General features: G+C 46.8%; 1 protein-coding gene across 1 annotated transcript in view; it reads left to right on the plus strand.

Moving 5' to 3' along the window:
* LOC134910698 (calpain-8-like) overlaps window positions 1-25,392 on the plus strand; it is a 121,140-nt gene that overhangs the window by 19,860 nt on the left and 75,888 nt on the right. Inside the window, exons 2-3 of the mRNA XM_063919020.1 lie at window positions 13,416-13,485; window positions 18,486-18,604. Of these exons, the coding sequence (XP_063775090.1) occupies window positions 13,416-13,485; window positions 18,486-18,604 (189 nt within the window). The remainder of the gene's footprint in view (window positions 1-13,415; window positions 13,486-18,485; window positions 18,605-25,392) is intronic.

The raw sequence follows: 25,392 nt of genomic DNA on the forward strand, positions 1-25,392 counted from the left end.
TGTGTGCTGTCTGTAAGCAGTGTACTGTGTGCTGTGTGTAAGCAGTGTACTGTGTGCTGTGTATAAGCAGTGTCCTGTGTGCTGTGTGTAAGCAGTGTACTGTGTGCTGTGTCTAAGCAGTGTACTGTGTGCTGTGTGTAAGCAGTGTGCTGTGTGTAAGCAGTGTACTATGTGCTGAGTATGAGCAGTGTACTTTGTGCGGTGTGTAAGCAGTGTACTATGTGCTGAGTATAAGTAGTGTACTATGGGCTGTGTGAAAGCAGTGTACTGTGTGCTGTGTGTAAGCAGTGTACTTTGTGCTATGTGTAAGCAGTGTACTATTTGCGGTGTGTAAGCAGTGTACTGTGCTGTGTGTAATCAGTGTACTATTTGCTGTGTGTAAGCAGTGTACTATGTGCTGTGTATAAGCAGTGTACTATGTGCTGAGTGTAAGCAGTGTACTGTGTGCTGTGTGTAAGCAGTGTACTATGGGCTGTGTATAAGCAGTGTACTGTGTGCTGTCTGTAAGTAGTGTACTGTGTGCTGTGTGTAAGCAGAGTACTGTGTGCTGTGTATAAGCAGTGTCCTGTGTGCTGTGTATAAGCAGTGTACTGTGTGCTGAGTGTAAGCAGTGTACTGTGTGCTGTGTGTAAGCAGTGTACTATGGGCTGTGTATAAGCAGTGTACTGTGTGCTGTGTATAAGCAGTGTACTATGTGCTGAGTGTAAGCAGTGTACTGTGTGCTGTGTGTAAGCAGTGTACTATGGGCTGTGTATAAGCAGTGTACTGTGTGCTGTCTGTAAGTAGTGTACTGTGTGCTGTGTGTAAGCAGAGTACTGTGTGCTGTGTATAAGCAGTGTCCTGTGTGCTGTGTATAAGCAGTGTACTGTGTGCTGTGTCTAAGCAGTGTACTGTGTGCTGTGTGTAAGCAGTGTACTGTGTGCTGTGTGTAAGCAGTGTACTATGTGCTGTGTATGAGCAGTGTACTTTGTGCGGTGTGTAAGCAGTGTACTATGTGCTGAGTATAAGTAGTGTACTATGGGCTGTGTGAAAGCAGTGTACTGTGTGCTGTGTGTAAGCAGTGTACTGTGTGCTGTGTGTAAGCAGTGTACTACAGTATGTGCTGTGTATGAGCAGTGTACTTTGTGCGGTGTGTAAGCAGTGTACTATGTGCTGAGTATAAGTAGTGTACTATGGGCTGTGTGAAAGCAGTGTACTGTGTGCTGTGTGTAAGCAGTGTACTATGTGCTATGTGTAAGCAGTGTACTATTTGCGGTGTGTAAGCAGTGTACTGTGCTGTGTGTAATCAGTGTACTATTTGCTGTGTGTAAGCAGTGTACTATGTGCTGTGTATAAGCAGTGTACTATGTGCTGAGTGTAAGCAGTGTACTGTGTGCTGTGTGTAAGCAGTGTACTATGGGCTGTGTATAAGCAGTGTACTGTGGCCCTCATTCCGAGTTGTTCGCTCGCAAGGCGATTTTAGCAGAGTTACACACGCTAAGCCGCCGCCTACTGGGAGTGAATCTTAGCTTCTTAAAATTGCGAACGATGTATTCGCAATATTGCGATTACAAACTACTTAGCAGTTTCAGAGTAGCTTCAGACTTACTCGGCATCTGCGATCAGTTCAGTGCTTGTCGTTCCTGGTTTGACGTCACAAACACACCCAGCGTTCGGCCAGACACTCCCCCGTTTCTCCAGCCACTCCCGTGTTTTTTCCGGAAACGGTAGCGTTTTTATCCACACGCCCATAAAACGCCGTGTTTCCGCCCAGTAACACCCATTTCCTGTCAATCACACTACGATCGCCGGAGCGAAGAAAAAGCCGTGAGTAAAAATACTATCTTCATAGCAAAATTACTTGGCGCAGTCGCAGTGCGAACATTGCGCATGCGTACTAAGCAGAAAAACGCTGCGATGCGAAGAAAAATACCGAGCGAACGACTCGGAATGAGGGCCTGTGTGCTGTGTATAAGCAGTGTACTATGTGTTGCATACTTGCCTACCTGACCCTCTCCATGAGGGAGAAAATGCTCTGTTCCTGGACTTTCCTGGTAATGTATGATTGCCATCACCTGTGGTGAAACACCTTTCTTATCCATTAACTAGCTCACCACAGGTGATGGCAATCATACATTACCAGGAAAGTCCAGGAACAGAGCATTTTCTCCCTCATGGAGAGGGTCAGGTAGGCAAGTATGATGTGTTGTGTATAAGCAGTGTACTGTGTGCTGTGTGTAAGCAGTGTACTGTGTGCTGTGTGTAAGCAGTGTACTGTGTGCAAGCAGTGTACTGTGTGCTGTGTGTAAGCAGTGTACTCTGGGGGTCATTCCGAGTTGTTCGCTCGCAAGCTGCTTTTAGCAGCATTGCACACGCTAAGCCGCCGCCTACTGGGAGTGAATCTTAGCTTATCAAAATTGCGAACGAAAGATTAGCAGAATTGCGAATAGACACTTCTTAGCATTTTCTGAGTAGCTCCAGACTTACTCGGCATCTGCGATCAGTTCAGTCAGTTTCGTTCCTGGTTTGACGTCACAAACACACCCAGCGTTCGCCCAGACACTCCTCCGTTTCTCCAGCCACTCCCGCGATTTTCCCAGAAACTGTAGCGTTTTTTCACACACACCCATAAAACGGCCAATTTCCGCCCAGAAACACCCACTTCCTGTCAATCACATTACGATCACCAGAACGAAAAAAAAACCTCGTAATGCCGTGAGCAAAAAAACCTAACTGCATAGCAAATTTACTTGGCGCAGTCGCACTGCGGACATTGCGCATGCGCATTAGCGACTAATCGCTCCGTTGCGAGAAAAAAATAACGAGCGAACAACTCAGAATGACCCCCTATGTGCTGTGTGTAAGCCGTGTACTATGTGCTGTGTATAAGCAGTGTACTATGGGCTGTGTGTAAGCAGTGTGCTGTGTGTAAGCAGTGTACTGTGTGCTGTGTGTAAGCAGTGTACTATGGGCTGTGTGTAAGCAATGTACTATGGGCTGTGTATAAGCAGTGTACTATGTGCTGTGTATATGCAGTGTACTATGTGCTGTGTATAAGTAGAGATGAGCGGGTTCGGTTCCTCGGAATCCGAACCCCCCCGAACTTCAGCCTTTTTACACGGGTCCGAGGCAGACTCGGATATTCCCGCCTTGCTCGGCTAACCCGAGCGCGCTCGAACGTCATCATCCCGCTGTCGGATTCTCGCGAGGCTCGTATTCTATCGCGAGACTCGGATTCTATATAAGGAGCCGCGCGTCGCCGCCATTTTCACACGTGCATTGAGATTGATAGGGAGAGGACGTGGCTGGCGTCCTCTCCGTTAGAATAGATAGAGACACTTGAGTTGATTACTTAGTAATTTTGGGGAGCATTAGGAGTACTCAGAGTGCAGAGTTTTGCTGATAGTTAGTTACTAGTGACTGACCACTTTATTATTTAATATAATCCGTTCTCTGCCTGAAAAAAAACGATACACAGTCACATACCATATCTGTGCTCAGCCTCAGTGTGCTGCATGATAATATCATCTATGTATATCTGACTGTGCTGAGTGCTCACTGCTCACACAGCTGAATTGTGGGGGAGACTGGGGTGCAGTTATAGCAGGAGTACAGTGCACACTTTTGCTGCCAGTGTGACTGACCAGTGACCACCAGTATATTGTCTGCCTGAAAAAGTTAAACACTCCTGTGGTGTTTTTTTTTTTTTATTCTATAAACGCATTCTGCTGACAGTGTCCAGCAGGTCCGTCATTCATTATATTATATAAATATTTACCTGCAGTAGTGTTATATTTTTTTTGTTCATCTCTATCATCTTTATCATCTCTATATTAGCAGACGCAGTACGGTAGTCCACGGCTGTGGCTACCTCTGTGTCGTCAGTGCTCGTCCATAATTGTATACCTACCTGTGGTGGTTTTTTTTTTTCTATCTTCTTCATACTAGTAGTTTAGGAGTCTGCTGACAGTGTCCAGCAGGTCCGTCATTATATTATATATACCTGCAGTAGTGATATATATATATTTTTTATATCATTATCATCTCTATACTAGCAGACGCAGTACGGTAGTCCACGGCTGTAGCTACCTCTGTGTCGTCAGTGCTCGTCCATAATTGTATACCTACCTGTGGTGGGGTTTTTTTTTCTATCTTCTTCATACTAGTAGTTTAGGAGTCTGCTGACAGTGTCCAGCAGGTCCGTCATTATATTATATATACCTGCAGTAGTGATATATATATATATTTTATATCATTATCATCTCTATATTAGCAGACGCAGTACGGTAGTCCACGGCTGTGGCTACGTCTGTGTCGTCAGTGCTCGTCCATAATTGTATACCTACCTGTGGTGGGGTTTTTTTTTTCTATCTTCTTCATACTAGTAGTTTAGGAGTCTGCTGACAGTGTCCAGCAGGTCCGTCATTATATTATATATACCTGCAGTAGTGATATATATATATTTTTTATATCATTATCATCTCTATACTAGCAGACGCAGTACGGTAGTCCACGGCTGTGGCTACCTCTGTGTCGTCAGTGCTCGTCCATAATTGTATACCTACCTGTGGTGGGGTTTTTTTTTCTATCTTCTTCATACTAGTAGTTTAGGAGTCTGCTGACAGTGTCCAGCAGGTCCGTCATTATATTATATATACCTGCAGTAGTGATATATATATATTTTTTATATCATTATCATCTCTATACTAGCAGACGCAGTACGGTAGTCCACGGCTGTGGCTACCTCTGTGTCGTCAGTGCTCGTCCATAATTGTATACCTACCTGTGGTGGGTTTTTTTTTTCTATCTTCTTCATACTAGTAGTTTAGGAGTCTGCTGACAGTGTCCAGCAGGTCCGTCATTATATTATATATACCTGCAGTAGTGATATATATATATTTTTTATATCATTATCATCTCTATACTAGCAGACGCAGTACGGTAGTCCACGGCTGTGGCTACCTCTGTGTCGTCAGTGCTCGTCCATAATTGTATACCTACCTGTGGTGGGGTTTTTTTTCTATCTTCTTCATACTAGTAGTTTAGGAGTCTGCTGACAGTGTCCAGCAGGTCCGTCATTATATTATATATACCTGCAGTAGTGATATATATATATTTTTTATATCATTATCATCTCTATACTAGCAGACGCAGTACGGTAGTCCATGGCTGTAGCTACCTCTGTGTCGTCAGTCACTCGTCATCCATAAGTATACTAGTATCCATCCATCTCCATTGTTTACCTGAGGTGCCTTTTAGTTGTGCCTATTAAAATATGGAGAACAAAAATGTTGAGGTTCCAAAAATAGGGAAAGATCAAGATCCACTTCCACCTCGTGCTGAAGCTGCTGCCACTAGTCATGGCCGAGACGATGAAATTCCATCAACGTCGTCTGCCAAGGCCGATGCCCAATGTCATAGTACAGAGCATGTAAAATCCAAAACACAAAATATCAGTAAAAAAAGGACTCAAAAATCTAAAATAAAATCGTCGGAGGAGAAGCGTAAACTTGCCAATATGCCATTTACCACACGGAGTGGCAAGGAACGGCTGAGGCCCTGGCCTATGTTCATGGCTAGTGGTTCAGCTTCACATGAGGATGGAAGCACTCAGCCTCTCGCTAGAAAAATGAAAAGACTTAAGCTGGCAAAAGCACAGCAAAGAACTGTGCGTTCTTCGAAATCACAAATCCACAAGGAGAGTCCAATTGTGTCGGTTGCGATGCCTGACCTTCCCAACACTGGACGTGAAGAGCATGCGCCTTCCACCATTTGCACGCCCCCTGCAAGTGCTGGAAGGAGCACCCGCAGTCCAGTTCCTGATAGTCAGATTGAAGATGTCAGTGTTGAAGTACACCAGGATGAGGAGGATATGGGTGTTGCTGGCGCTGGGGAGGAAATTGACAAGGAGGATTCTGATGGTGAGGTGGTTTGTTTAAGTCAGGCTCCCGGGGAGACACCTGTTGTCCGTGGGAGGAATATGGCCATTGACATGCCTGGTGAAAATACCAAAAAAATCAGCTCTTCGGTGTGGAAGTATTTCAACAGAAATGCGGACAACAGGTGTCAAGCCGTGTGTTGCCTTTGTCAAGCTGTAATAAGTAGGGGTAAGGACGTTAACCACCTCGGAACATCCTCCCTTATACGTCACCTGCAGCGCATTCATCATAAGTCAGTGACAAGTTCAAAAACTTTGGGCGACAGCGGAAGCAGTCCACTGACCAGTAAATCCCTTCCTCTTGTAACCAAGCTCACGCAAACCACCCCACCAACTCCCTCAGTGTCAATTTCCTCCTTCCCCAGGAATGCCAATAGTCCTGCAGGCCATGTCACTGGCAATTCTGACGAGTCCTCTCCTGCCTGGGATTCCTCCGATGCATCCTTGCGTGTAACGCCTACTGCTGCTGGCGCTGCTGTTGTTGCTGCTGGGAGTCGATGGTCATCCCAGAGGGGAAGTTGTAAGACGACTTTTACTACTTCCACCAAGCAATTGACTGTCCAACAGTCCTTTGCGAGGAAGATGAAATATCACAGCAGTCATCCTGCTGCAAAGCGGATAACTGAGGCCTTGGCATCCTGGGCGGTGAGAAACGTGGTTCCGGTATCCATCATTACTGCAGAGCCAACTATAGACTTGATTGAGGTACTGTGTCCCCGGTACCAAATACCATCTAGGTTCCATTTCTCTAGGCAGGCGATACCGAAAATGTACACAGACCTCAGAAAAAGACTCACCAGTGTCCTAAAAAATGCAGTTGTACCCAATGTCCACTTAACCACGGACATGTGGACAAGTGGAGCAGGGCAGACTCAGGACTATATGACTGTGACAGCCCACTGGGTAGATGTATTGACTCCCGCCGCAAGAACAGCAGCGGCGGCACCAGTAGCAGCATCTCGCAAACGCCAACTCTTTCCTAGGCAGGCTACGCTTTGTATCACCGCTTTCCAGAATACGCACACAGCTAAAAACCTCTTACGGCAACTGAGGAAGATCATCGCAGAATGGCTTACCCCAATTGGACTCTCCTGTGGATTTGTGGCATCGGACAACGCCAGCAATATTGTGTGTGCATTAAATATGGGCAAATTCCAGCACGTCCTATGTTTTGCACATACCTTGAATTTGGTGGTGCAGAATTATTTAAAAAACGAGAGGGGCGTGCAAGAGATGCTGTCGGTGGCCAGAAGAATTGCGGGAAACTTTCGGCGTACAGGCACCACGTACAGAAGACTGGAGCAACACCAAAAACGCCTGAACCTGCCCTGCCATCATCTGAAGCAAGAAGTGGTAACGAGGTGGAATTCAACCCTCTATATGCTTCAGAGGTTGGAGGAGCAGCAAAAGGCCATTCAAGCATATACAGCTGACCACGATATAGGAGGTGGAATGCACCTGTCTCAAGCGCAGTGGAGAATGATTTCAATGTTGTGCAAGGTTCTGCAACCTTTTGAACTTGCCACACGTGAAGTCAGTTCAGACACTGCCAGCCTGAGTCAGGTCATTCCCCTCATCAGGCTTTTGCAGAAGAAGCTGGAGACATTGAAGGAGGAGCTAACACTGAGCGATTCCGCTAGGCATGTGGGACTTGTGGATGGAGCCCTTAATTCGCTTAACAAGGATTCACGGGTGGTCAATCTGTTGAAATCAGAGCACTACATTTTGGCCACCGTGCTCGATCCTAGATTTAAAACCTACGTTGTATCTCTCTTTCCGGCAGACACAAGTCTGCAGGGGTTCAAAGAACTGCTGGTGAGAAAATTGTCAAGTCAAGCGGAACGCGACCTGTCAACATCTCCTCCTTCACATTCTCCCGCAACTGGGGGTGCGAGGAAAAGGCTCAGAATTCCGAGCCCACCCGCTGGCGGTGATGCAGGGCAGTCTGGAGCGACTGCTGATGCTGACATCTGGTCCGGACTGAAGGACCTGCCAACGATTACGGACATGTCGTCTACTGTCACTGCATATGATTCTGTCACCATTGAAAGAATGGTGGAGAATTATATGAGTGACCGCATCCAAGTAGGCACGTCAGACAGTCCGTACGTATACTGGCAGGAAAAAGAGGCAATTTGGAGGCCCTTGCACAAACTGGCTTTATTCTACCTAAGTTGCCCTCCCACAAGTGTGTACTCCGAAAGAGTGTTTAGTGCCGCCGCTCACCTTGTCAGCAATCGGCGTACGAGGTTACTTCCAGAAAATGTGGAGAAGATGATGTTCATTAAAATGAATTATAATCAATTCCTCCATGGAGACATTCACCAGCAGCAATTGCCTCCACAAAGTACACAGGGAGCTGTGATGGTGGATTCCAGTGGGGACGAATTAATAATCTGTGAGGAGGGGGATGTACACGGTGATGAATCGGAGGATGATGATGAGGTGGACATCTTGCCTCTGTAGAGCCAGTTTGTGCAAGGAGAGATTAATTGCTTCTTTTTTGGTGGGGGTCCAAACCAACCCGTCATTTCAGTCACAGTCGTGTGGCAGACCCTGTCACTGAAATGATGGGTTGGTTAAAGTGTGCATGTCCTGTTTATACAACATAAGGGTGGGTGGGAGGGCCCAAGGACAATTCCATCTTGCACCTCTTTTTTCTTTCATTTTTCTTTGCGTCATGTGCTGTTTGGGGAGTGTTTTTTGGAAGGGCCATCCTGCGTGACACTGCAGTGCCACTCCTAGATGGGCCAGGTGTTTGTGTCGGCCACTAGGGTCGCTTATCTTAGTCACACAGCTACCTCATTGCGCCTCTTTTTTTTCTTCTTTGCGTCATGTGCTGTTTGGAGAGTATTTTTTGGAAGGGCCATCCTGCGTGACACTGCAGTGCCACTCCTAGATGGGCCAGGTGTTTGTGTCGGCCACTAGGGTCACTTATCTTAGTCACACAGCTACCTCATTGCGCCTCTTTTTTTTCTTCTTTGCGTCATGTGCTGTTTGGGGAGTATTTTTTGGAAGGGCCATCCGGCCTGACACTGCAGTGCCACTCCTAGATGGGCCAGGTGTTTGTGTCGGCCACTAGGGTCGCTTAGCTTACTCACACAGCTACCTCATTGCGCCTCTTTTTTTCTTTGCGTCATGTGCTGTTTGGGGAGTGTTTTTTGGAAGGGCCATCCTGCGTGACACTGCAGTGCCACTCCTAGATGGGCCAGGTGTTTGTGTCGGCCACTAGGGTCGCTGAGCTTAGTCACACAGCTACCTCATTGCGCCTCTTTTTTTCTTTGCGTCATGTGCTGTTTGGGGAGTGTTTTTTGGAAGGGCCATCCAGCGTGACACTGCAGTGCCACTCCTAGATGGGCCAGGTGTTTGTGTCGGCCACTTGGGTCGCTGAGCTTAGTCATCCAGCGACCTCGGTGCAAATTTTAGGACTAAAAATAATATTGTGAGGTGTTCAGAATAGACTGAAAATGAGTGGAAATTATGGTTATTGAGGTTAATAATACTTTGGGATCAAAATGACCCCCAAATTCTATGATTTAAGCTGTTTTTTAGGGTTTTTTGAAAAAAACACCCGAATCCAAAACACACCCGAATCCGACAAAAAAAATTCGGTGAGGTTTTGCCAAAACGCGTTCGAACCCAAAACACGGCCACGGAACCGAACCCAAAACCAAAACACAAAACCCGAAAAATTTCCGGTGCACATCTCTATGTATAAGCAGTGTACTGCGTGCTGTGTATAAGCAGTGTACTGTGTGCTGTGTATAAGCAGTGTACTGTGTGCTGTGTATATGCAGTGTACTATGTGCTGTGTATAAGCAGTATACTGTGTGCTGTGTATAAGCAGTGTACTATGGGCTGTGTGTAAGCAGTGTACTGTTTGCTGTGTATAAGCAGTATACTATGTGCTGTGTATAAGCAGTGTACTGTGTGCTGTGTATAAGCAGTATACTATGTGCTGTGTATAAGCAGTGTACTGTGTGCTGTGTATAAGCAGTGTACTATGTGCTGTGTGTAAGCAGTGTACTATGGGGGTCATTCCGAGTTGTTCGCTCATTATTTTTTTCTGCTACGGAGCGATTAGTCGCAAACTGCGCATGCGCAATGTTCGCAGTGCGCTTGCGCCAAGTAAATTGGCACAAAAGTTAGGTATTTTACTCACGGCCTAACGAAGATTTTTCATCGTTCTGGTGATCGGAGTGTGATTGACAGGAAGTGGGTGTTTCTGGGCGGATACTTGCCGTTATATGGGAGTGTGCGGAAAAACGCTACCGTTTCTGGGAAAAACGCGGGAGTGTCTGAAGAAACGGGGGAGTGTCTGGGCAAACGCTGGGTGTGTTTGTGACGTCAAACCAGGAACGAAACTGACTGAACTGATCGCAATGTAGGAGTAAGTCTGGAGCTACTCAGAAACTGCTAAGAAATTTCTATTCGCAATTCTGCTAATCTTTTGTTCGCAATTCTGCTAAGCTAAGATACACTCCCAGAGGGCGGCGGCTTAGCGTGTGCAATGCTGCTAAAAGCAGCTAGCGAGCGAACAACTTGGAATGAGGGCCTATGTACTGTGTATAAGCAGTGTACTATGTACTGTGTATAAGCAGTGTACTATGGGGGTCATTCCGAGTTGATCGCTAGCTGCCGTTTTTCGCAGCGCAGCGACCAGGCAAAAAATCGCCACTTCTGCGCATGCGTATGGTGCGCACTGCGCACGCGCAACGTACTTTCACAAATGCCGATGCAGTTTCACACAAGGTCTAGTGACGCTTTTTAGTCGCACTGCTGATCGTTGAGTGATTGACAGGAAGTGGGTGTTTCTGGGTGGTAACTGACCGTTTTCGGGGAGTGTGTGAAAAAACGCAGGCGTGTCAGATAAAAACGCAGGAGTGGCTGGTGAAACGGGGGAGTGGCTGGCCGAACGCAGGGCGTGTTTGTGATGTCAAAACAGGAACTAAATAGTCTGCAGTGATCTTTTTTTTGTAGCCGCGCTGCGATCCTTTCGTTCGCACTTCTGCTAAGCTAAGATACACTCCCAGAGGGAGGCGGCTTAGCGTTTGCACTGCTGCTAAAAGCTCCCTTTCGAGCACCTGAATGATATCACTAAGCTAATTGAGCATCTACCAATATATATGTTTGTTGTGAGAGGCAGAGAGGTTCCTGCATTAGGAGGAGGTGCAGGCCCTGACATGCCACATGGAGCATTATGGGGTTGCTCCAAGGTAAGTAGCCCTTAGCTTAGACATATTGTAGTAAGAAGCCATTATCATGTGGCTCCTTGCTGGTTAATCTTAGACCCAGATTGGGGTAATGGAGGTGTGAGGTGTGGTGCCTCTGGACTGGCTGAGCTGGATGGCCTTAGTGTGGCATACCTTTACATTCTATTAACACGTTTCACTTATTTATTTTTTAACACTATTTCTCTATTTTAATTGCATATCATGTTTGTATCACCCTCTCTATAGCTTCGGCTTCCTAAATATTAATTTATTAACACTATAGTTTTTTCACTGGTATGCTACGCTGGGCTTTCTGGCTTATGCTGGTGTTTTGGGGTGCCACACCCTGCACCTAGATATAGTGCTAGGGACCCCAAATATACAGAAACGCCTTGATGTGGCTTTGGGGCTTAACCACACATTTGCGCAAATATGTGTAACGAAGATCTCTGAATTCTATTATTATGTGGGATTTATATCTGGTTACTGTTATCATTCAGGGTGCTGGGGGAAACTAAATGCCTTTTTTTCTGTTACATATGCGTTCACACAGCGAAAATACACTCCCCTATGGGCGGCGACTATGCGAAGGCAGGGCTCCAAAAAAACCCTAGCAAGCGAACAGGTCTGAATTAGCCCCACTGTGTTTTACACCGATCCTCCTGACACTCACTGTACTTTATTATACTGTACTTTCAACTGTTGCAATTTCAAATAGTTGTGTTTCAATAAAAATGTATAATAAGTAAATAGGAACAGATAGTGAAAGTTGCATTAAGTATATAGAATATTAGCATTTGCATTGTTCAGTTTGCTAATACAGGTTGAGTATCCCTTATCCAAAATGCTTGGGACCAGAGGTATTTTGGATATCGGATTTTTCCGTATTTTGGAATAATTGCATACCATAATGAGATATCATGGTGATGGGACCCAAGTCTAAGCACACAATTCATTTATGTTACATATACACCTTATACACACAGCCTGAAGGCAATTTTTGCCAATATTTTTTATAACTTTGTGCATTAAACAAAGTGTGTGTACATTCACACAATTCATTTACAGTATGTTTCATATACACCTTATACACACAGCCTGAAGGTCATTTAATACAATATTTTTTAATAACTTTGTGTATTAAACAAAGTTTGTGTACATTGAGCCACCAGAAAACAAAGGTTTCACTATCTCACTCTCACTCAAAAAAGTCTGTATTTCGGAATATTCCGTATTTCGGAATATTTGGATATGGGATACTCAACCTGTAATGAATATTGTAAACCAGGGACAGCTCTGGGGACATATGTCTAAAGGTCCATACACACGGAGCAATATAGCTGAGCGATTTTAACTATATAGTCAAAAACACTCAGAAAGTTAGTGCATATCGCTCTGTGAGGGTCATTCCGAGTTGATCGCTAGTTGTCGTTGTTCACAGCGCAGCGTTCAGGCTAAAAATCTGCATTTTAGCGCATGCGTATGCACTGCAATGTGCACGCGCAACGTACAGGTACAAAGTCCTTTGTGGTTTTGCAAAGGTTGTAGCGAAGTTTTCTGTCGCATGGCACAACGCAGGAAGATTGACAGGAAGTGGGCATTTCTGGGTGTCAACTGACCATTTTCTGGGAGTGTTTGGAAAAACGCAGGCGTGCCAGGGAAAACGCAGGTGTGGCTGGGCGAACGCTGGGCGGGTGTGTGATGTCAAAAGCTGTCTCTCCAACATTAGAATCAATACACACGAAGAGTAAGTTCAGGGCTGGTCTTGTTTTGCACAAAATGTTTTTGCAGGCGCTCGGCTGTTTAGGCGTTCGCACTTCTGCAAAGCGAAAATACACTTCCCGGTTGACGGCGACAATGCGTTTGCACGGCTGCTAAAAACTGCTAGCGAGCAATCAACTCGGAATGATCCCCTGTGTGTACACAGCCAGCGATAGCGATGCGCGTCTCCGCCAGGTCGCTGCCGCTGCTAAAAATAGACTGTGCAGGCAAGTAAATTTTGGCTAGGTCGCTGGAAAAGAAAAAGCATCCTCTTGCTTAAATGAGTTAGCCAAAATCGCCCATCGCCAAAATCACTTGCACACTAAGTCAAAATCACTGGAAAAGTTAGTCAAAATCTCCGACTGCCAGTTCAAGGGAAAACGCTCAGTCAAAATCTCTCATAGGTAAAATCTCTCCGTGTGTATGGACCTTAAGTCCTGGGACTGTTCCTGGTAATTAGAGACTTGGGCACAGGTGTAGGTAGTGGATATTAATTGTCTGTGTTCCGGCATAATCTTTTGCAGGAAATAAAACCGAATCCCCAGTTCATTACAGATGGTGCAACACGCGGTGATGTCCGGCAAGGAGCTCTAGGTAAGTAATCTTAAAGGGGAACTCCCACCCGAGCTAATCATAATTCTCTATCTACTGGTATACGTGCTGAGCTTTCATCAAATTCCCTTGGTGGTTATAGAGATAATCATTCATTCATCCCAACTGCCCTGATTTAGCCAAGAGAGTCCCAGTTTTGGGGGTTCTTTATGCTATCCTCACCAGGACAGCTATGTTCCACCTGGGCAGGAAGGGTGAACGGGTGCCCTGATTCACTTGGCACTCAAAAGGTGTTTTTTGGGGGAGGATAAAGGGACGGGGGACAAAATTAGAATGGAAACACAAATACTGACACTCACAGGGCAGGGATGTATTTTCCTAGTAGTGATGTACACATTGGGGGGTATTCAATTATTTGAAAAGTCAGTTGGGAGTCTATTTTTTCCTATCTAATAGACAGACACCCAACGGACTGTTCAAACAATTGAATTCCACCCTTTATATCAGGGGGCCTTTCTGATTATCTTGCAAAGCAGCGCTTTTCACAGTGACTGTATGAGACAGACAAACTTAGCGGTCATGTCTACAGATATCCATTCCCCTGTTCATTACCCTGTGTAGCAGTGATCCTCACAGTTCCTGTATGCAGTGTTATTTTTATAGGAAAATAGGTTCAGGAACTGTGGGTGGGGGCAGAGGTGGGCGTTGATGTATTTGGTGCTACTTAAAGGGGCGGGACATTAATTGGTGCATACACTTTTTATTAACACATAATGCGCCCCCAGTGGTGCCATATATGCACATAATGCCCTCAGTAGTGCCATATATATATATATATATATGTACTGTCCCCAGTAGTGCAATATATACACATAATGCCCCCAATAGTGCCATATATACACATACTGCCTCCAGTAGTGCCATATATACACATAATGCCCCCAGTAGTGCCATATATACACATAATGCCCCCAGTAGTCCCAGTTACACAATGCCCCCAGTAGGGCCATATATACAAATAATGTCCCACTCCCAAGTAGTACCAGATACACATAATGCCCCCAGTAAGGCCAGTTACACAATGCCCCCAGTAGGGCCACTTACACAATGCCCCCAGTAGCGTCAGATACAATAACTGATAGAGGACATCAAAGGGGTCAGGAGACAAGTGCCACCCATGAGGGAGGGTAAAGGTGCAGGTTGGGGGCTTTGCCATGATCTGTTTGCACCTTCCTCACACAGGACTCCAGGAGCCCCCTGATGGGGCATGCATGCTGTGAATGGTGTGTAAGGTGGGGGGTAATGTAGAGTGTCCAAGTCAGCAGCACCCCTGCAGGAGAGGGTCCCCAGGGCACCCACATAAAGGAAGATGTTATCATTATATATCCAGCAGCTCTCTCCCCACCACTTACCTGTGCAGCCAGAAGGAGCAGGGTGACATGACCCTGTCATACCTAGCAGACTCAGCGGGGGGAAGGGGGGATTCAAGTGCTGCTGCTTTCAGTAGGCGTTGGGAAGGGAAGTGAACCTCCTCTCCGGCGGATACTGCACAATGGTGATTGCGGAGTACCAGTCCCAGCACAGCCTTGTAGACGCCATGGAGGAGGTGCGTCCTCTGCACACTGTGAAGAGGAGCCAGCATTGGAGAAGAAAGGGCCGTGTGCTGTGGCCAGACAGCTCCTGCTGCTACTGCATGGCCCAATCATCACCAGCCTGTGTCTCCACTGCCGCTTATCACTAGAGATGGCTACTGACTCTCTGTCTCAACACAGTGACTGGAATCATCAGGAAGTATGAATGATTCCAGTCACTCACAGTTTAGTGAGTCGAGACAGCTGCAGCGGTAGCCTCTCTCAGCCAGAGGGAGGATGCTCAGTGTGTCATTGTGACTGGCCAGCGGCAATACCAGGTGACACCCAGCGGGAGGAGGGAGGGAGCAGTCACGACCAGGGCTTAAAGTGGTCCAGGAGAGATGGCGGAACTCATTTCCTGTGCAACCTACCATTAGGCGGAGCCAGGGCCTCCCTTACTTTATTTAGAGACAATGGTCTCACAAGGAAGGGGGTGTGGTCACACAATAGTACCCCCAATTCAAATTACGCCACACAGTAGAACAATCTTATTCCCATTACACAGCATGTAGTGCCCCTTATTCATATTACACCACATAGTAGTGTCCCTTATTCACATTATGCCACACAGCAGTGCCCCTTATTCACATTACGTCACTCAGTAGTGCCCTTTATTCACATTATGCTACACAGTGGTACCGCTTATACACGTATGGAATTACTGTGCAAGGCCGTGGAGAAGGTGGAACTAGATCCACCTACAATTACAAGTGGTGGAACTCAGTTCCACCTCGTTCCCCCCTGGTCACGACTCACCAGTCAGTGAGTGCTGCGCTGCTGTGCCTGAGTCATTCATCCTGATTCCTGAGTCTGCCTGTGAGTGGAGACAGTTGTACACTATGTAGACTCCGTGACTCAGTGGACGGATCTGATTCATGCAGAATTAGCCTGCAGGAGGTGGAGCCCCGGCGGTACAGGGCTCTCAGCTCAGTGCTCACTGATCCTGCTCAATGTGATTGTGACTGAATGATATACGTTTCATGGCTGTTAAGCCAGAAGTAATGTGCATATTCAGTAACTGGTATGCAATAATTGGTTATTATTATTAATATATCAACATAACACTGAATCTATGTTAATATATTATTAACAATCCGTGCATAAGCAGCTGCCTCCCCCAGATGCACTGCACAGTCAGTGCAGCTGAATAACTAGCTGAGCCAACTGAGTCACTCCCTCCATGAGTCACCAGCACTGGTCTGCCAGCACTGAGTCTCTGGCAACTCACTGAATCATATGCACTCTCTCTGCAATACATTCCAATACAAATGAGTCATGACTCATGTGCCGAGACACTCCACTGAACTGAGTCATGTGTCTCAACTCAGTTCAGTGAATCACTTTGCCCATGACTACTCTCACCCGCACACCCAAATCCTCCCCCTCCGCCCAAACCTGCCGCTGGAGGTATTTGTTACCAATTGAAAAAAGAGCTTTGCAGGCGCCGGAGCCGAAATCACAGGAGAAACAAGAATGCCGTTCCTGATTACGTCATTTTGCAAATGACCTTCAGGAACGGCGTTCTGCTGCATTCTGGCACAAAAACAGCCCTGCCTGTATGAGTACTAATCACTCTGTGACCATGTCTGTATATTTGAAACCTCTTCTTCATTCTTTCATGGTGCAATCACTGTATGAGGCAAAAGCATTACATACCATTTCTGTATATAAAGGTTGTAGACAGGTAAAGCGGAGAGAGGTAAGAACTGACCAATCAGCTCCTAACTGCCATGTTACAGCATAGTTACCTACATTCCTAGATCCCGTGGGAGAGTCCAATTTGAAACTCTTATCTCCTGCTGCCCTGCATTAGAAATCAAATCTCCGGATTCTTTTGATTCTTCACTGCAGCCAGGGGGCCACTAAGGAATTTCTGGACAAGGACAGTGATTTGCTGCAATCACTAGCATGTCTTCTGTCCGGGCTCATCATCCTCTGCTATCTGTCTCTTAGCAAAACCCTAAAGAATATCTGTCCCCTGTGATCTGTCTTCTTATCTCCGCAGCTGCTGCTGTTAGCATGTGTGTGAGCAGTGGAATGTTTTATTAGTAATCTTTAGTTAAACTCACAAAAAAGGACAATACAGAAAAGTTTTAAATTCATTTTTTGCCAAGAGTTGATCATTAAAGTAAAAATTCACACAAGGTCAAATCGCATTTGGAATGTATTGCATAGGCATCACATTGATCATGTATAGTGTGCTGAGTGAGAAGAGAAATATCACAGCGAATACTGTAGATGCAAATAAGTCCAGTACTGCAGGCAGCAATATTTGCAAAATTTCCCAAAATGCACTGCTACTATTGCTAAATAGAAATACTTTGCAACAGGAATTTATGCTTAGACACGCCTATGTGTGGAGCTAGACACACCCTTTGGGTGGAGCATGACACCCTTCCCTCAATGGTAGAACTCACTAATAAGTAGTCTAGTGTAATGCAGGCTTTAATTTAGTCAGCCACAGAAAACTTGGGTTATAAGAAGGGTTATTCCCGGGTTGAATACCAAGTCAGTGGCAGTGTAAACGGGTTCCCGGGTCGATACGACGCGGGACCCGTTTACTACATTGGGAGAGGCGGCGCGGAGATGAGTTCATCTCCCTGCACCGCCTCCACCCTCGCTGCCGGCTCTGCCCCCCACCGCTATGGCAATCGGCCTGGCATATTGCCGGGTTGGAAAGCCAGCGCTGAGACTCCAATGCCAGATCCCACCTGGGAAGGACCCATTTCCAATTCCCAGGTGGGATCCGGCATTGGATATGTGAAAGGGGCTTTAGTAGGGCATATTATATTATTATCATCATTAAAGTGTGGTGCCTCCTCCAGCGATGTATACAGGACAGTGCCTCATTGTCACCATTCATCCAGTGCATATGAGAGGAATGTGCAGTTCTGATCAAGAACTGGAGGATATCCTGTTACCAGTGGTGGCTCCAGAGGGGTCGCTGCAGTGCAGTCCAAAATTCCAATGGGGGAGCCACACCAACTACCGCCCGAAACGCATACCTCCCAATATCGAAGGTATGAAAAGGGGGCGGTGCCTATGGAAAGGGGATGTGGCTTTGCAGAATACCGCAATTGTGATGCATGCCTCCCGTTTTCCATCACTGAGGGGGCATGCTCAGCGCTCTGTGAGCTGTTGGCATGCCCGCAGCTCAGTCCCCCTGTCTCCCATGAATAGACGCAGTATTCGCCACCGCTCTAAGTGACAGGAACATCCCAACTGCCCCCCCACTGCGGGACACTGCAACCCGCGGGTGGGACAGCTGGACAGTCCCCAAAAAATGGGACTGTCCCATGAAAATTAGGACAGTTGGGAAGTATGCAAACACCTATTGAAATCTTGGACTGAGCTGCAGACCCACACCTAGAGCTGACACTGCCAGTTACCATGTCCTATCTCTGTGCCCAGGTGACTGCTGGTTCCTATGCTCCATTGCATCGCTCACCCTGAATGAAGACTGCCTGTATCGGGTCGTTCCTAAAGACCAGAGCTTTGACACAAACTACGCAGGAATCTTCCACTTCAAGGTAGTACCATACCATTAAGCCTAACAAAGCATCCTCCCGCAGGAATCAAGTAACCCCTGGAACATACTTAACCACTTAACTGGCTAATATTTCATCCAAAAATGTCCCCAAATTGTTTATTTTTTAAATTATCAGATTATGTAAATAATAGCTGTTTAATAACAAATATCCAGAAATGTTAATAAAATAATACTGCATAAGGATTAAATAGCTATTATTTACATAATTTGTTAATTTTTGTTTAATTATGACATTTTGGGACATTTACTGGAAAAAAATTGTTTTACATAGTTAAGTTTTCAGTCGTTTACATATCTATATGTCATGACTGGCCAGCCGATTCTCCAGATACGTCAATCTGAAGCTCCCCGCCAGTGACTTATGGTTGCTTCGCCATTGGTGGGTTAATCAGACATGATACTGCCACCAGCAAAGAGCAAGATTCAGTAATATGACACTAGGTAGCTCTTGCTTCTACTTACATACACAGTTATTAATATTTCACAAAACATGTGACATGAGCCACACAGGGCCGTAGGTCTAAAACCACAGAACATCAGAACTAGAAATTCATTTTAATTTAAGAATAATGTCAAAGCTTACAGTTACAAAAAAACAATTACAGAGAGTATATGATTATTTAAAAGTACACACAGATCACAGACAATTTCAGAAAATAAAAAGGTTAAAAACATAGTTCATATATCACATTGGAATTGAGCAATGTTCGAGATAAGGGGAGTCATACCGAATTGATCGCTAGCTGCCTTTGTTCGCTGCGTAGCGATCAGTGAAAAAAACGGCTAATCTGCGCATGCGTATGCACCACAATGCGCATGCACGTAGTACGGGTACGAAGTCCATTGTGGTTTTGCACTGGTTTTAGCGATGATTCCAATCGCACAGCCGAACGCAAGGAGACTGACAGAAGGCGTTTATGGGTGTCAACTGACCGTTTTCTTGGAGTGTTTGGAAAAATGCAGGCGTGGTCGGGCGTTTGCTGAGCGGGTATCTGATGTCATTACCGTGTCACTCATCGCAGCAATCACCGCACAGGATAAGTAACTACAGGGCTGGTCTTGTTTTGCACAAAATGGGGGAGATTCAAATGTTTGAAAAGTCGGTTGGGTGTCTGTTTTTTACTGTCTATTAGATAGGAGAAAACAAACTCCCAACTGACTTTTCAAACATTTGAATCTCCCCCAATGTGTTTGCAGGCGCTCTACAGCACAGGCGTTCACACTCCTGCAAAGCGAAAATACACTCCCCAGTGGGCGGCGACTATGCGTTTGCACGGCTGCCAGAGGCGTAGCTAGGGTTTTTGGAGCCCAGGGCAAGATGTCAAATGGCGCCCCCCCCCCCCCCCCCCCCCCCAAAAAAAAAAAAAAAAGCACACAAAAAGAAGTATGTGTGCGCGCCGAAGGCGTGGCCACACTCCAGAAGGGGTGTGGCCACGCTCCAGAAGGGATGTGGCCACTGAAAATGGCCCACAGTGCCAGTTACATTGCCCCACAGTGCCAGATACAATGCCCCACAGTGCCAGATACATGCCCCACAGTGCCGGATACATGCCCCACAGTGCCAGTTACATTGCCCCACAGTGCCAGTTACATTGCCCCACAGTGCCAGTTGCATTGCCCCACAGTGCCGGATACATGCCCCACAGTGCCAGTTACATTGCCCCACAGTGCCAGATACAATGCCCCACAGTGCCGGATACATGCCCCACAGTGCCGGATACATGCCCCACAGTGCCAGTTACATTGCCCCACAGTGCCAGTTACATTGCCCCACAGTGCCGGATACAATGCCCCACAGTGCCGGATACATGCCCCACAGTGCCAGTTACATTGCCCCACTGTGCCAGATACAAGCCCCACTGTGCCAGATACATGCCCCACAGTGCCAGTTACATTGCCCCACTGTGCCAGATACATGCCCCACAGTGCCAGTTGCATTGCCCCACTGTGTCAGATACATGCCCCACAGTGCCAGTTACATTGCCCTACAGTGCCAGATACATGCCCCACAGTGCCAGTTACATTGCCCCACAGTGCCAGATACAATGCCCCACAGTGCCAGATACAATGCCCCACAGTGCCGGATACATGCCCCACAGTGCCGGATACATGCCCCACAGTGCCAGTTACATTGCCCCACAGTGCCAGTTACATTGCCCCACAGTGCCGGATACAATGCCCCACAGTGCCGAATACATGCCCCACAGTGCCAGTTACATTGCCCCACTGTGCCAGATACAAGCCCCACTGTGCCAGATACATGCCCCACAGTGCCAGTTACATTGCCCCACTGTGCCAGATACATGCTCCACAGTGCCAGTTGCATTGCCCCACTGTGTCAGATACATGCCCCACAGTGCCAGTTACATTGCCCTACAGTGCCAGATACATGCCCCACAGTGCCAGTTACATTGCCCCACTGTGTTAGATACATGCCCCACAGTGCCAGTTACATTGCCCCACAGTGCCGGATACATGCCCCACAGCGCCAGTTACATTGCCCCACAGTGCCAGTTACATGCCCCACTGTGCCAGATACATGCCCCACAGTGCCAGTTACATGCCCCACTGTGCCAGATACATGCCCCACAGTGCCAGTTACATGCCCCACAGTGCCAGATACATTCCCCACAGCACCAGTTACATGCCCCACTGTGCCAGATACATTGCCCCACAGTGCCAGTTACATGCCCCACAGTGCCAGATACATGCCCCACAGTGCCAGATACATGCCCCACAGGGCCAGTTACATGCCCCACAGTGCCAGATACATGCCCCACAGTGCCAGTTACATGCCCCACAGTGCCAGTTACATGCCCCACAGTGCCAGATACATGCCCCACAGTGCCAGGCCCCACTCAGTGCCAGTTACATGCCCCATTTGGTGCCAGATACATGCCCCACTGTGCCCGTGCCCCCCCCCCCCCCCCCGTTCACTCACCAGCCGCTTATGTGAGGGGAGAGCGCAGCGCAGCACCTCTCCTTCCCCTCACCGCTCCGTCCAGGTCTCCCGTCCCGTCTCCGGCGGCTGTGTCTGACGCCGGTTCGCTAGCCAATCAGAGCTCGCGGACCGGCAGCCAATCAGGAGCCGGTCCGCAAGCTCTGATTGGCTAACGCCGGAGACCGGACACAGCAGCGCTGCTAGTGCTAGCAGCGGCAGTGAGGGGAGGGAGAGACGCTGCGCTCTCCTCCCTCACATTTAGAGTTGACGGGGGCGAGTGGGGCATGATGCCCTGGCCGCCGGTGGTGCCCCCCTCTCCTGGGCCTGCCAAGGCGCCCAGGGCACGTGCCCCACTCACCCTACCCTAGATACGCCTCTGACGGCTGCTACAAACCGCTAGCGAGCGATCAACTCGGAATGACCCTCAAGGTCTCCCCTCATAGCAGTTCGGCATCTGAGCCATCTGGCTACCTTAAGTGAATGACGCATACTGTACAGTTTGCCTGGTTAACTTAATATACCCATCTTTCATTCTTCCTGTCTAACAGAAAATGTCTGCTCCCTATTCATAGCACAGGACATGTAAACATTCTGGCCTGCTAGGAATTTTCTATATCTGATGTACAAATCATTCAGTTACAGTAGCTAATACATAGAGATGTGTCCACATCTAGCCTCCCTGCATGTTACAGAGCCCTTCTAGTCATGCCATGCTGAGCATCTTTTCGTGCAATTTTTTCCTTTACAATGTGTCTTATTTGCAATACGATGTGAATATGATGCACAAGCAAATTCAGATTTTGCTGATTGGAATGATATGTGGCATGCCTATATTCTGTGTGCAACTGCAGCTGTATCTGCATATGAAATGCTATGTTACAGTACAATACAGTACAACACACCAAAAACCATCACAAAGATTGCAGTGGGTTCGGACAAGCTGAGGGTGTCCCAATTGTTAATGAAAAAGTTGTCAGACACAGTGGGGGTCATTCCGAGTTGTTCGCTCGTTATTTTTTTCTCACAACGGAGCGATTAGTCGCTAATGCGCATGCGCAATGTCCGCAGTGCGACTGCGCCAAGTAAATTTGCTATGCAGTTAGGTATTTTACTCACGGCATTACGAGGTTTTTTCTTCGTTCTGGTGATCGTAATGTGATTGACAGGAAGTGGGTGTTTCTGGGCGGAAACTGGCCGTTTTATGGGTGTGTGCGAAAAAACGCTACCGTTTCTGGGAAAAACGCGGGAGTGGCTGGAGAAACGGAGGAGTGTCTGGGCGAACGCTGGGTGTGTTTGTGACGTCAAACCAGGAACGAAACTGACTGAACTGATCGCAGAAGCCGAGTAAGTGTGGAGCTACTCAGAAACTGCTAAGAAGTGTCTATTCGCAATTCTGCTAATCTTTCGTTCGCAATTTTGATAAGCTAGGATTCACTCCCAGTAGGCGGCGGCTTAGCGTGTGCAAAGCTGCTAAAAGCAGCTTGCGAGCGAACAACTCGGAATGACCCCCAGTGTGTGTGTGTGTGTGTGCGCGCGCACGTGCATATGCGAGTGTGCTAATATAAAGTTAATTTTAATGTTATCAGGTACAGTTGTTTATTTCTCTTGCCCTGTGATATGACATTGGCCCTCATTCCGAGTTGTTCGCTCGCTAGCTGCTTTTTGCAGCATTGCACACGCTAGGTCGCCGCCCTCTGGGAGTGTATCATAGCATAGCAGAATTGCTAACGAAAGATTAGCAATTCTGCTATTAAGTATTTCCTTGCAGTTTCTGAGTAGCTCCAGACCTACTCCTAGATTGCGATCAGCTCAGTCCGTTTAGTTCCTGGTGACAATGCTAAATTCCTTTGTCGTATAAACAACCCTTTATGAAGTCTAAGAACACTGTACGCTGTTTATTTAAGAAGTACCGTACGGGTACGCTGGTTGCGTAACGATCGCTCCGCCGTAGGCGAGACGCTCAAGCGTCACGTTCGCTCACGGCCCAGCGATCACAGGACAGCACGTTAAGGGCTATGACTAGAGTAATGATTCGCTATGGCGTAGCGGACGCTCGAGACCACGAGGAGATCACCAGCGGCGCTGACGCTCACAACGCTATACCTTTATGTCTAAACCTTATACCAATGAAATACACAGAATACCTTAATGTGAATACAGGGTGTAAGTGCAACCTTGTGTAACCTGACTAACTACAAAGCTGCTTGAGCGTCACCGACGCTCAAGTGAACACTTAACACTATAGGAAATACACAGATACTGGTTTAGGGTCCAAAGCCTATTAACTGTATTATATCTAATATACTTGTAAAAGGGGATAACAGTACAAATGATACACTACAATATAACAGAGACTTCCTAACCAAATAACTATACAAGAAATACAATACAATACTATGCTGATCTAATACAATACAATACTAGTCAATGGGAGATACGAGAGAAGGAGAAGAGAGAGAGAGAGAGAGAGATATATATATGAGAGAAATGGCTCACAGAAAGACAATGATTACGGAGAGAAACTTACGCACAAGGGTAAACGATCGCATGCGCCTGGACATCCAGCACCCGATTTTCAGCAATGAGAACCGTTGAAGAGTGAGAGCTGGATGTGGTCGGCCTGCCTATTTATGCCCCACACACAATGCAATCCTACAGTCCCTACAATCCCATTGTCCATTGGACGTCGGAATTCGGCCCTGCATCATAACAAAAGGTCATAGGTTGATTCATACAGGTGGGCTGTGACGATTTCAAACAGCTCAGGTGGGTGGGGAACTAGGTTTCCCGCCGCATACCTGAGTATGAGTAAATAATAGAAATGGACATAAACTTCTTATGTCCATAACTATTCGCACGAGCGATTAATACGCTCCAAACCAACACCGGAATATTGCTAATTAAATACTCTTCCGATGGGTACCAAACACTGCTGCATGACTCCTGTTAGACCCTTCCTACAATACAAAGAGGGATTCCTCAGCTCAGGGACATTCTATATTAACCAAACTTTCAGAAACTATCAAAGGGATCATGATCTACAAACTACATTAATACTGAAAATATGTAACGAATGAGTCGCACGCTACGATTACATAAACTCTACCGTAAATACGCATACCGTGCGCCCGCGGGTGCACGCTATTGCGGGTATGCGCCTTCACGGGAGAGCGTACGCATGCGCAGCGCAGACCAGTGTGCGGTGCAAATATGGCAACGTGCATAGAGACATTTTTCTGACTTTGACAGTCCACCCTTTGGCAGTCAATAATAACTGCCACCTTCTAAAACATTTAAAAAAAGGAGAAAAATGTAAGTCAGGGGTTAATTGATTTCCATGGTGGGGTAAGGAAGGAGAGAGGAGTAGGTGTGAAGAGGGTATGACCTAGTGAGATAGCAGAAGCATGTGTGTATGAGTCCATGTTTGGAGGGTCATGTATCATCGTGCCGTACGTGTGGTAAATCAAGCTTCGAGGTATTGCGAAGTATACATTTGAATTCCTTCTTATCCCGTACTAAGGGCCTGTGGATGGGCTGTCAAACTCTACCGAGCTCATTTCGGCTTTCAGTTGTAACAAAATGGGGATGCACATTTTAGTTGATGATACATGAATGGGGGAGGTATGTGGTTGCTGATATCTGTGCCTGTATTCCCTATCGTCTATGTGTGTCATTTACCTGAGGGTTGTAGAGATGAAGATAAAGAACACTTATGGAAAATGCAATGATATTCTATGTCAGGGAAATGTACATCTGTCGTTGAAGTTGTGTTCGGTATCTGTTGAGAGTCGTCTTCTTTGCGCTGTATTGCTCCTTGGGCATGAGCA

Source organism: Pseudophryne corroboree, chromosome 4, assembly GCF_028390025.1.
Source record: "Pseudophryne corroboree isolate aPseCor3 chromosome 4, aPseCor3.hap2, whole genome shotgun sequence".
NCBI lineage: Eukaryota > Metazoa > Chordata > Amphibia > Anura > Myobatrachidae > Pseudophryne > Pseudophryne corroboree.